General features: G+C 41.2%; 2 protein-coding genes across 5 annotated transcripts in view; one reads left to right on the top strand and one right to left on the bottom strand.

The window, feature by feature from the left end:
• Positions 1-4,937, bottom strand: part of CBX5 (chromobox 5) — a 30,103-nt gene extending 25,166 nt beyond the window's left edge. Inside the window, exon 1 of one of the 2 annotated variants that reach the window (XM_045553807.1) lies at positions 4,800-4,937. The gene's annotated coding sequence lies outside the window, so the exon portion shown is untranslated. The remainder of the gene's footprint in view (positions 1-4,799) is intronic. The other variant, XM_045553804.1, reaches the window with a different exon arrangement.
• Positions 4,938-5,483: 546 nt separating this feature from the next.
• Positions 5,484-12,208, top strand: HNRNPA1 (heterogeneous nuclear ribonucleoprotein A1). 3 transcript variants are annotated; one of them, XR_006735794.1, is made up of 12 exons: positions 5,484-5,611; positions 6,162-6,278; positions 6,566-6,712; positions 6,883-7,093; positions 7,192-7,284; positions 7,371-7,463; positions 7,732-7,806; positions 8,007-8,165; positions 8,731-8,886; positions 9,345-9,410; positions 11,787-11,879; positions 12,065-12,208. XR_006735794.1 is itself a non-coding variant. In XM_045553801.1 (11 exons), the coding sequence occupies exons 1-10, from the start codon at positions 5,597-5,599 to the stop codon at positions 9,398-9,400; spliced, it is 1,122 nt and encodes a 373-aa protein (XP_045409757.1). In that variant the 5' UTR covers positions 5,484-5,596; the 3' UTR covers positions 9,401-9,410; positions 9,641-10,353. The 3 variants fall into 3 exon arrangements, 2 of the variants coding, with proteins under 2 accessions (XP_045409757.1, XP_045409759.1); XM_045553801.1 differs by lacking the exons at positions 11,787-11,879; positions 12,065-12,208 and adding an exon at positions 9,641-10,353; XM_045553803.1 differs by lacking the exons at positions 8,007-8,165; positions 11,787-11,879; positions 12,065-12,208 and adding an exon at positions 9,641-10,353.
• The last annotated feature ends 201 nt before the right edge of the window (positions 12,209-12,409 follow it).

The raw sequence follows: 12,409 nt of genomic DNA, 5'->3' as shown, positions 1-12,409 counted from the left end.
AGATAAAAAATAAAAAATCATAAACTAGACACATGTAAAACCATTTATTGATCCAAAAAGAATTGTGCTTCAAGTAATGCCTAAAAATGCCCAAAAAATGCCTAAAATGTTTAATCCCTCACTTCAAAGGGTAAAGTGAGGCAACCACAGGATACGATTTGCCCAAAAATAAACTGGCAGACCTGAGAAGACAAACTCAGAAAGGTCTAATATTTACATAGCTGCTAACAAGAACAGTGTAGGTTTTTCTGCAAACACGCTAGCTGGTAGAGCTCCTGGACAGACTAAACATAGGCAGCAGTTGTCACTGTGGGTGTTCTTCCAGCACAAGTGTAAAGTTGTCATCAGAAATAAATATGTGGCTTCGAGTCGCTTGCAGAAATCCAACAAATCTGCATCTTGGACTCTGTACAAGCTAACTCCTCTCAGGATGACCGGGACTCCTTCCTGTCAGTACAATGATCAGTTAAAGTCATCCTCTGTAAGTATGGAAGTAAAATCAAAGTTTATATCAGGCGAAAAAGATGATGATTACCCAGAGTCCAAGCTCATGAATAACGATATGTAAATAGCTATACTGAGTCAAGTTGTAACCTGCACTATAATTTATTACTTTTGAAATCAATAACCATAACAGCTTTAGGCTTCATGTAAGGTGAATGGAAATAAAAATAAACCAGGTGAAATGACAAAATAAAAGCTAGAAATGCTTTACTATGGGAAACTATTAAATAGGCTATTCCAATAAGATATGGAAATCATGCTAAGTGGTTACATAAATACCTAAATAAAAGTAAAAAAGACTCATTAGCCTTCTTCAGAAATCTTTGTACCCTGGATACCAAACCTTTTTCTCTTTTCTCAAGTATTGGTAAGGGCTCTGAGAATCTCCAGAACTTTCCTAGCCATATAAAAATCCAGTTACTTCAGATGTATGCTCTTTCTTTTTCTTTCCCCAATCATCATCCTGATCACCTAGTACCCAGATAGAAGCTTTCTACTTAGTTTTCACACAGACTAGTGAAGATATGTTATTTTCCCTTTTTGAGAACAACCCTTTTAGAACTGGTTGCAACAGTATGTCTTTAAGTACCAAGCACAAGTGCTTTAAGTTTCGTGACTGGGGCTCAACACTTTGTATTATTAACAGAGGGATATAATTTAACCAAACCAAGTTCTCTAAAGGCAAAAAAATATTTCTAAAGTTAGGACTTTCAATGTGATCTCAGAATTTCAACGAAAAATTACACACTAAAAGTTCCCCATCAGAAAAATGTTCATCACACCTACCACTGTATTGTAAGAGACTTCACAGTAAAACAAGCAATTTTTCCTTGCACACCAAAGTAGGAAGTCTCAGTTCAGGTCCTATAACCTTTCAAAGTAAAATGCATCAGTAAAAACAGGAAGAAAAGGTCACCAATTAATCTGTTTACACAGACGCTCTTTGACTTAAGATGGGGTTATGTCCTGATAAACCCATCATAAATTGAAAATACTGTATTTTAAAGTGCATTTAAGCCAGGCGCGGTGCCTCACGCCTGTAATCCTAGCACTCTGGGAGACTGAGGCAGGAGGATCACATGAGGTCAAGAGTTTGAGACTAGTCTGAGCAAGAGTGAGACCTTGTCTCTACTAAAAATAGAAAAATTAGCGGTGTGGTGGTGCATGGCCGTAGTCCCAGCTACTCAGGAGGCTGAAGCAGGAGGATCGCTTGAGCACAAGAGTTTGAGGTTGCTGTGAGTTTAGCCCAGGCGACAGAGTGGGACTCTCTTAACAACAAAAAATAAAGTGTATTTAATACACCTAACCTACTGACATCATACCTTAGCCTAGACTACCTTAAACATGTTCACAACAGTTAAATTAGCCTACAGTTGGGCAAAATCATCTAACACAAAGCCTATTAATAAAGTGTTGAATATCTCATGTAGTTTATTGAATACTGTATTCAAAGTGAGAACAGAATGGTTGTATGGGGTACTCAAAGTACAGTTTCTACTAAATGTGTATTCCTGTTGCACCATTTTAAGGTTGAAAAATCCTAAATGGAGCCATTATAAGTTGAGGACCATCTGTACAAGTACATGGGGCTGGAAATGGGAGGAATTCACTAGGAGTAACCTAAGGTGGCATGATTGCTTTGTTACCTATTCTTCAGATCAGTGTTATTCTCCCCACCCCAGCGCCACCCAAAACTACAGGCCTTTAAACAGCTGTGAAACCAGTTCAGTCCAAATCGACTTTTTTAAGAAAATGAAATAGCATGCTGTAGATGAGACAATATCAGAGTGCTTTGCACATTTGTTTAGTGAAACTTGTTTCAAGGGATGTACAGGGTCAGTGTAAAATGTTAATATATTTCTTACTGAGGGTCAAAGTCAAAAATGTTTGAGACACTGATTCAAAAGAATCTCAGGAAAGGAAAGAGGCTTAATTCAAGTGAAAAATGTAAGCAGAATCTGGGGCAAAGTCTACTTTCTTCAAAAACACAATTGCCATTATTTTAGGAAACAAAGCAAACACAAGATGCAACCAATTGTATGTTTAAATTGCAAGAAATGGTAAAAAACCTTAATGAAAATTTCCTTTTATCCAGTGGAATAATGATCCATTCTATATCTGAAGAGATAAACATTAGGATTTAGTAATCCATTTACCACCCATGTTCTCCCACCTTTACACCTAACGCCATCATCATATACTACAGCCTAGAACTCCTGGGCTCAAGCAATCCTCCTGCCTCGGCCTCCTGAGTAGCTGGGACTACAGCCTCATGTTACTGAGCCCAGCAAACTCTAGCATTTTAGATTAAGGGTATTCAACTACGGGAGATTTCAACACCCCTCCTCCCTCTTTTTGCAATGTCTGGAGACATTTTGATTGTCACAAATAGGGGTGTGGGGAGAAGTGAGATGCTACTGGCATCTAGTGGGTCAAGGCCAGGGATGCTGCCAAACATTTTACAATGCACAGATGCACAGGATATGCACCCACCCTCTCAATGAAGAATTATGTGGCTCAAAACATCAATAGTGCTGAGGTTGAGAAACTCTGCTGTAGATCAAGATTGTATTCCTTTCAAACCTAAATAAATCCAAGACAGATAGCCTTAACTCACATCCCTTTAGTTCTTAGAAGCTCAGCAACTGCATTATTAGCATATCTACAAACAGGTTTATAACCAAGTATAAAATATAGGTTTGTCCTTTTGCAAGTGCCAGAGAACATGGAAATCTCTCCTCTGTTCATTATAAGCGTCACTAAAATTATTTGTCTTTGGTATAAAGTCAGAAAGGTCTCTAATCCTAAATGTACTTCATAAACAGTTGATTTTCTGACAGTATTTAAGTATTTTCCCTTGACCCTAAATAAATCTGTGAACAATAAAGCAGTAAGACTGATACAGCCAATATGTAATGAAAATTTGTATCTTTTCCAAAGATCCTGGAATAAGTAGAGTGGGCATTGCCAACATGAGACAGACTGCATGTAAATTACACTTTGACAGAAACCTAATCAAAGGGCAAAAAATAATCCAGGTGATGTATGTATGAGTCTTCTGTCCTCAAAACCCTAAATATCACTCTTTTTAAGCTGCTTCCTTTTTAGCCAAAGTCAGACATCCTCAAACGAACAGCAGAAAGAGGGGCTTAGGAAATCTTTGATGGTGTAAATATATATGCGTGGTTAAATTTCCCGGTAAAAACTAAAAGCATTGGAAACATGAATAATGAAAAAGAGAAAAGAGGTGGTGAGAAGTATGTGATTATGACTGGAAACACAAAAACAACAGAGTTCATTTTTATTTAATTTTAATTACAATTTATTATCCCGGCAAAGATTTAAACAATAGAGAACCAACTTGCCTCGATCCCACTGTGTCCCTATAACTACCACATTTTGATGTGTAGATTTCCAAAACTTTACCTATGGACCTATAAATATACCTGTCCGTGGGAGTGTGCATTATTATGATGGAGATTTTCCTCAGACGCCTTTCCACGACTCTACATAGACTTATCTTATTCCTTTTAAGTCCGCCTTCCTAAAGAAGCAAGTTTTCAAAATCAAAAAACCTCCCCCGTTCCCCAAAATCTAAACTGGTGGACTGTGGGACGTACCGAAGTGGGGGGGAAAATGCCCAATTCGAGGCATACAGGAGCAAACGTACGCTTTCCCTAACAAGGAGGTGTACGGGATGAAGGCCTAAAAGCTTCGTTAGAAGTCATTGTGGATAAAATATCCACCTTCCCACGCCATCACGGGATTAAATCCCCTTCCTCACAACCCCAAGCCTAAGACTTCCCTGGTTTGTAGAGCCGATTGGACTACGTGTCCGAGCGCCTTGCTTAGGCTGTCCGCCTGTCCGCCTACCGGCTCCAGATTTGGTCCATCCATTTAACCGCCCGACCCCCGCATTCCCCATTGGAGTCAAACCGCTGCCTCTTGGAGAAGCCCAACCTACCGCGCGCTCGGTGCTCACTGGCTCAGTGAGACGCTGCTCAGGAGGGGAAACCCCGCCTCCCGCATTCCGATGGCCCAAGGGCCGATCAGTCGGCAGCTCAAGGCAGACACAATTGGCCTACACACTCGCCAGTCACACTCGTCGGCCGCACAGCTCCAAAGTACCTACAGGGATAAGACATCCCGCCCCCTGCTCTACTATTGGTTGGCCCGACCCACCGCTGCCCCTTCACTTTCCCCCACCCCGCAGTCCATTCATTTCACACAATAACGGGCCCAATTGGAGTCAGTTCAAGCCCTCGCATGGGTAGATAAGACTGTGTGCCACTTACCCGGGATCGAGAATGATCACTCACGCTACCTTCTGCCCTATTCCTCTATGGTGAGACGGCACCACAAGCCACCTCTGCCGCCGCCTTCTGCGCAACGCCAACCGCCCGCCAAAACGGATCCTTCCCTGCGCCTGCGCAACCAATCCTGGGCCCAGACCCTTTCTCCGCCCATTAGGCATGCGCAAAGCAGAGCCCAACTCCCGCCACGACGCAGGCGCCGTAGGTTTACCGCCCTCTCCCGCCCGCCATTTCACGTGTTTCCAAGAGGCAGGCGGAACTTCTTAATGCGCCTGCGTAAATTCTCCATTTTACTACACATGCGCTCAACAGGCGGTTGTTGCAAAAAAATTGTCACAGGCTATCTACTTTTTAACGCATAGTATTAATAATGTTTTGTCAAGCGAGTTAAATGTAGTATTTGGAAGTGTAGTATTAAAAAGACGTTTAAACACCCTAGATAGATTCAAGTATCAATGATTATTCGGCTACCCAATCAAACTGGTTAAGGATAAAATTACTCAAGAACCAATGGACTTCAAGGGGTGGAGACTACGTAGACTGCCCAAACGCATGACGTTACACAGCAGTGTGGGCCACGGGCCAATAGTAGGGGTAAGAGATTTCAATTATCCAATCAGAGTTAGGTAGGGGCGGAGTCTACCAATGCCGAAGGCTAGGAGGCGGGATAAAAAAGAGAGGCCGAAGGTAGGCTGGCAGATACGTTCGTTAGCTTGCTCCTTTCTGCCTGTGGACGCCGCCGAGGAAGCATCGTTTAAGTGTCTCTTCCCACTGCCGTCATGTCTAAGTCAGAGGTGAGTCACAAGCCCTTTGCAATTTGAATTTCTTCCTTGCCCCAGCCTCAATTCGGTAGGATGCGCCTTGGTTTCGTTGCTTGCATCAGCCCATTCGACGGTTCTTCGGTCGCTGCCAGGGCCTACCCCTCCCAAAGTTCAAGTCGCCATTTTGTCCTCTCCGTCGCCATGAGGCCGCCGTCCGCCAACCACTGGTTATCACACCTGGCTCGTTACTCGTTGCAAAATTCTGTGGCACATACGGTGTACTTTTTGCCTTGTCTCGGTGAGCGAGTTACTTAAAGAGCTATTAATCCCTTTTTGGCGATGCACCCCTCCCGGCCAGGCCTTTTGTTGCGCGTGCGTCAGAGGGAGAGTAGGGACGCATGCGCTTGCGGCTTTCCGGCACTCCCAGCCCCCAGCGTACCACCTCCCCTAAGGGGGGGAAGCACGTGTTTTGTTGCGACCTGGACGAACAATAAGTGCTGCGAATGCTAGCGTCTAGTTTTGCTACTCCTTAATGGAAACTGTATCGTACTAAAGCCCCGTTTAATGTATTTTCCCGTTTTAGTCCCCTAAAGAACCCGAACAGCTGCGGAAGCTATTCATCGGAGGGTTGAGCTTTGAAACGACCGATGAGAGTCTGAGGAGCCATTTTGAGCAATGGGGAACGCTCACGGACTGTGTGGTAAGATTTGGAAGGGACAAGAGGCAATAGAATTAGTCAATTCCCTTGGTTTACCTTTGTGCAGTTACTATCTGAATATTAATAAAGGTTAATGGGATCATAGTTAGAAGTAAACTGCCAGAGGAACTTGTTTTCTGATTTAAAAAGCTGCGTTTTAAACCTAGGGTAGTGGGACACTGTAGGGCTTTGTATGAAGAACTGATGTTAAGTTTACTCTTACTCAAAAAGTTAGTGTCAGTAATTTCTGGGGTCAGGATATGTACTAAGTGAATTAACACTTTTCTCAGGTAATGAGAGATCCAAATACCAAGCGCTCCAGGGGCTTTGGGTTTGTCACATATGCCACAGTGGAGGAGGTGGATGCGGCAATGAATGCACGGCCACACAAGGTGGATGGAAGAGTTGTGGAACCAAAGAGAGCTGTCTCTAGAGAAGTGAGTGTTTTCTGTTTGTTTGTTTGTTTGTTTGTTTTTTCCTATGCCTCTTCCCATACTCATTTGGAGATGTGCTGCTAGTGGACTCAGACTTGGAGTACTTTAAACTTAAAAACTTGATTGGGGGGTTTTGCTAATCTAAGAAGCATAAATGGTTTTCCTCCTGTTAGGATTCTCAAAGACCAGGTGCCCACTTAACTGTGAAAAAGATCTTTGTTGGTGGCATTAAAGAAGATACTGAAGAACATCACCTAAGAGACTATTTTGAACAGTATGGGAAGATTGAAGTGATTGAAATCATGACTGACAGAGGCAGTGGCAAGAAGAGGGGCTTTGCTTTTGTAACCTTTGATGACCATGATTCTGTGGATAAGATTGTCAGTAAGTATCAGATCACTGGCATTTACTAAGGGTTCCAAAATCCCTGGGGTATTCTAAACCCTAAGATTATGTTCTGTTTATCTTGAAAATTTTTTTAGTTCAGAAATACCATACTGTGAATGGCCACAACTGTGAAGTAAGGAAAGCCCTGTCGAAGCAAGAGATGGCCAGTGCTTCATCCAGCCAAAGAGGTATATTTGTTGTTTAATTAAACCTTAAAGGTAACCTCGAGTTATTCCAATATGTATGGTTTAACACTTAAACTTAATCTCTTAAGGTCGAAGTGGTTCTGGAAACTTTGGTGGCGGTCGTGGAGGTGGTTTTGGTGGGAATGACAACTTTGGCCGTGGAGGAAATTTCAGTGGTCGAGGTATGTGTGGTTAGCTAAGATGTACTAAAAATTAATAGAAAGCTTGTAATTTGATTTCCCTGTATGACTTGTCGTTTTTATATTTTGCAATAGTATGTACCCCTGGCCTGTAATTTCACAGTTATGTTTTATCTAAATGTAGTTTTTTCTAACCAGAAGTTAAGATCTTTAATATGCAAATCTTTTTTATTTACAGTAGGGTGGGGTGTTTCCAAGACGTAAATGCAGTTCATGTGTACTTCTAATCTAAAACTTTGTTTCCTTCCAGGTGGCTTTGGTGGCAGCCGTGGTGGTGGTGGATATGGTGGCAGTGGGGATGGGTACAATGGATTTGGTAATGATGGTAAGTTCTTTTAAGGAGTACATGGGTAAAAATATCTGGCAATCTCTATCTTTAGAGTAGGCTAGTAGAGACTAAAACTCTAGTGCATGACAAGTTCAACTTGGCCCATAACACGCATGCTGTGAGCAGGCCTTTAGCCATTGAACAAATTTTTATTGTTAAATACTTTTGTCTTATTGAGAAGAATTGTATCCTTATAGGTGGTTATGGAGGAGGCGGCCCTGGTTACTCTGGTGGAAGCAGAGGCTATGGAAGTGGTGGACAGGGTTATGGAAACCAGGGCAGTGGCTATGGCGGGAGTGGCAGCTATGACAGCTATAACAACGGAGGAGGCGGAGGCGGCTTTGGCGGTGGTAGTGGTAGGTATCCAGTGATCCAAGTACTTGGTGTGATAGCTAGATTAGCCTTTTAGAATTTGTGCCTATGTTGGGGTTTGAAGCTCTTAAAGCATTGTGTGGTACACTGCATGGTATATTAAAAATAGGCTTGCTATGCTACCTCCTCCTAGCTTTAAGCTGGGGCCGCCTCACTCCCAAATAAGTAGATGGATAAGTGGATAGTAATTTGTTTTGAGTTAGGTTAGCATCATGGCAGGATTTAGTATCTTAACTCCTTTGGGACCTTAGACATTTAGTTTATACATCCAAGGAACTTATGTTTGCAGTGGCCCTGAATCCATAAAGGCCTTAAAAGACTGGAGAGTATGCTCATAAATGCCACCATGAAAAACTCTTACTGTCACAGCAAGTTAGATCATCGCACTGCATGCCTTCCCCAGAGAATGAACTACAAAGATTTGGAGCCACCAGAGTTGGGGAAGAAGGCAGGCAGATAATACAACCTTCTTTTATTCAAAACACTAAACAGAATTAAGACCTGTCATCTTCCTCAAGTAACAGACAAAGGCTCTCTTTCCGTTCCTAGGAAGCAATTTTGGAGGTGGTGGAAGCTACAATGATTTTGGCAATTACAACAATCAGTCTTCAAATTTTGGACCCATGAAGGGAGGAAATTTTGGAGGCAGAAGCTCTGGCCCCTATGGTGGTGGAGGCCAATATTTTGCCAAACCACGAAACCAAGGTATAGTGTGTATGTAATATTGGATAATGTCAGAGGACTGAATGTATCTATACTCCTGGAAGGCAATGGATTAGCTCTTTAAGGTGGTATATGTGTGAGCAGTAAAAAGCTGGGAATTTATGATAGGTACCTGTAGTCCAGCTACTTGGGAGGCTGTTGCAGGAGGATTCCTTAAGCCCAGGAATCAAGTCCAGCCTGGGCAATAAAGCAAGACCCCCCCCCATCTCTAAAATTGAAATCTTAAAGCTGACGATTGAAAACCTTCAAAGGGGCTAATTTGCAATTAAATTGGAAAAATAATGTGATCTCTTTACAACACCTCCATTGTCAGTTCTATTGGGGCCATTTTAAAATAGTCAAATTCTTCCATTTAAGCTTTTGAACATTATTCATTATCTTAAATATAAAAGCATTACTATTGGCACTTCCAAACCTTAAAAGAAAAATTTTGTTATCAGGTGGCTATGGTGGTTCCAGTAGCAGCAGTAGCTATGGCAGTGGCAGAAGGTTTTAATTATTCCCAGGTAAGTAAGCACCTTTTTGTGTGACATGATTTCTTAAATTGCTGATGAACCCAGTAACCCTAATGTAGCTGAGCAGTGCAACATAGTTAACATTGTAATTGCAGTAAAATTGTGGATGTTAAGTTAATATTCAGATCAGCAAAATTTGTGGGAACAAAACTTGCTGTTGGATTGTAGCCATGAGTCTTAATATGTTTAGATTAACAACTTTATTCCATATTGTTCAACAGGAAACAAAGCTTAGCAGGAGAGGAGAGCCAGAGAAGTGACAGGGAAGCTACAGGTTACAACAGATTTGTGAACTCAGCCAAGCACAGTGGTGGCAGGGCCTAGCTGCTACAAAGAAGACATGTTTTAGACAATACTCATGTGTATGGGCAAAAAAACTCGAGGACTGTATTTGTGACTAATTGTATAACAGGTTATTTTAGTTTCTGTTCTGTGGAAAGTGTAAAGCATTCCAACAAAGGGTTTTAATGTAGATTTTTTTTTTTTGCACCCATGCTGTTGATTGCTAAATGTAATAGTCTGATCATGACGCTGAATAAATGTGTCTTTTTTTTTTTTTTAATGTGCTGTGTAAAGTTAGTCTACTCTGAAGCCATTTTGGTAAACTTCCCCAAAAGTGTGAAGATAGAATTCCTTCAGGGTGATGCCAGGTTCTATTTGAAATTCATTTACAACCTGCTTGGGTGGAGAAGCCATTGTCTTCAGAAACCTTGGTGTAGTTGAACTGACGGTTACTGTTGTGACCTAAAGTTCACCATTAAAAGGGGTCATCCAAGGAAAATCATGGAATTATTGGTTATAAAGATGATTGTTGGCATATCCTATGCAATATACCTAAATTGAATGATGGTACCAGATAAAATTATAGATGGGAATGAAGCTTGTGTATCAACCATTATTATGTGTAATCAATAAACGATTTAATTCTCTTGAATGAAATGACAACTGTATGGATTTGGGACTGGCAGAGATTTGGACTTTTCCCCTACCCACTACCCCTGATAATGTTGAGTGCTTCTACCACAGTTCAAGTTCAAAGCTCTGCCAGATAATAGAAACCAGCTGCTGGCTAATGCCACCCCATAAATCCACAGATTAGAAGTGTTTGGGAGACCTTTTTAAAATGACTAGTACCAGTAAGAATTTTAATGAACATAAAAATAGGCTTACATTAAAGGAAAACTGCAGTTTTACTGGATTCTGGTTGGGTGGGTCTTCAGAAGTGTATAGGTTAACCACAGTAGTTAAATTAAAAATTGGAACTATAGAAGTAGAAGGAGTCACAATTTTTTCCACATAATTTTGTGTTAACTGCAGTTTTCCTTTATATGGCACAAGATTACATGACCATCCTATAGTGTTAATTGTATAGAAAATGATTTCTAAACCTTTAACAGTTAATATCCAATAATTGTCATTTGTACATAGGTTATTTTGAGCCTTACCTTTACCCTCATAATTTCAGTGCCATTGTACCTAGTAGCATAGAGATTTGTTTACCAATAGGAATTGTATATTCCATCCCATGGGTGTGTTACTCGGAAGTTTGGGGAGGAGGGTGGTTGGAGGAGGGTGGGAGGTGGTGGTGGGTGGGAAAGCATGGATGATAGTTCCATGATATTGGCTGAGTTTGCAATAGCAGGTGGAACCTTAACTATTGAGGGAGTTTGCAGATACCTCAGGATTCGTGACAATGCCTTTAAAGATCCAGGAGAGATGTTCAGCTACTAGGAACTGCTAGCAAGTATAGCGCGAATGGCTCCGAGCTCAGACACTCTACAGCTGAGAGTAGACACTTGTGGTATGTGGAGTACAGATAAGCCAGGGACAGGCCACGACACGCTCCTTGAAAGCTAGGAGGGAGTGAAGTTTCAGTGATCATCGCAAGGAAGGAGGCAGACAAGAGTAAGGCACACCTGACTCTTAGGACTAGCAGTCAGAACCAGGAGGAAAGGTTTTATTGCTATGCTTGTAGGTAAGAACAGATTTTACTTACATCCATATAGTTACCTAAAATCCAGTTTTGTTACATTTTCCTTAATAAATTGAGCCAAAACTAGTCCAGTTAAGCTGAACTTGGTTTTTCTGGAGATGAATTGTTTTAAATTGACACCCTACTTTTGGTGGCTCCCAATTGAAGGAAGTGAGCACATTAAATACTAATATCATAATATATTTTTGCCCTTTAATTTTATTTATCTTCCTTTGACCCATTTCCTTAAAACAATGGCTCAAAGTAATGCATTAGAATCTTTTCCCCAAATGGTGGGAGGATGGGTGGAACATTAATGGGAGGTGGGAGGTTTAGCTTGAGATGGGACTTGGTCTCAGAAAAGAGCTAGTTCTAAAGGTTCTTTACTTTTCTAGGGAGGAGTCTGCTACAACTGTCTTATCAACTCTGTTTAAAAAAAAAAAATTAAAAAACCAGAAACTCATCTGTCCGAGTTCATGGCTAAAAAGGTAAGCTTTTATAAGGTAATGATTAGCAAGAGTGCTCTGCATTCCCAAAGTAAAAAAAAGACAAGGCATCTCAAACCAAAATGATGAGTTACAAAAACAATTAGGCTGGGCACAGTGTACATCATTGTAGAATCTGGCACCTCTTGCTTATGTAAATACTACGTAACCTCTTTTTCCTTTTCCAGGAACATCCTTGTGAGGACAACCTTTATCTGAGCCACTGTACTTCATTCTCGCTGCCATGCAGTTGACATTAGCTGCTTGCAGCTCTAATTAATCATTCTATTTCGTGAATGGGTTTTTTAATAAATAACTTGCATTTTAACTTAGTTCTGCTTGTTTTGTCTTTGTGGTATCTATGGTAAATAGCTTCATACTTCATATACTGTGTCATTTCAGATTTGGGGATCAGAAATGTTGGGTGTCTGACATACCAGTTATCTGATAAACTAGAATTTTTAGCAGCCTCTTTTTAATCCCTTACTAGTGCTTCCTCAATCCTTAAATTTGTAAGGCAGAAGGCATTATGT

Source organism: Lemur catta, chromosome 6 (genome assembly GCF_020740605.2).
Source record: "Lemur catta isolate mLemCat1 chromosome 6, mLemCat1.pri, whole genome shotgun sequence".
Classification (NCBI taxonomy): domain Eukaryota; kingdom Metazoa; phylum Chordata; class Mammalia; order Primates; family Lemuridae; genus Lemur; species Lemur catta.
The sequence above is the reverse complement of the archived record's forward strand: the minus strand, read 5'-3'. Positions and strand labels throughout refer to the sequence as shown.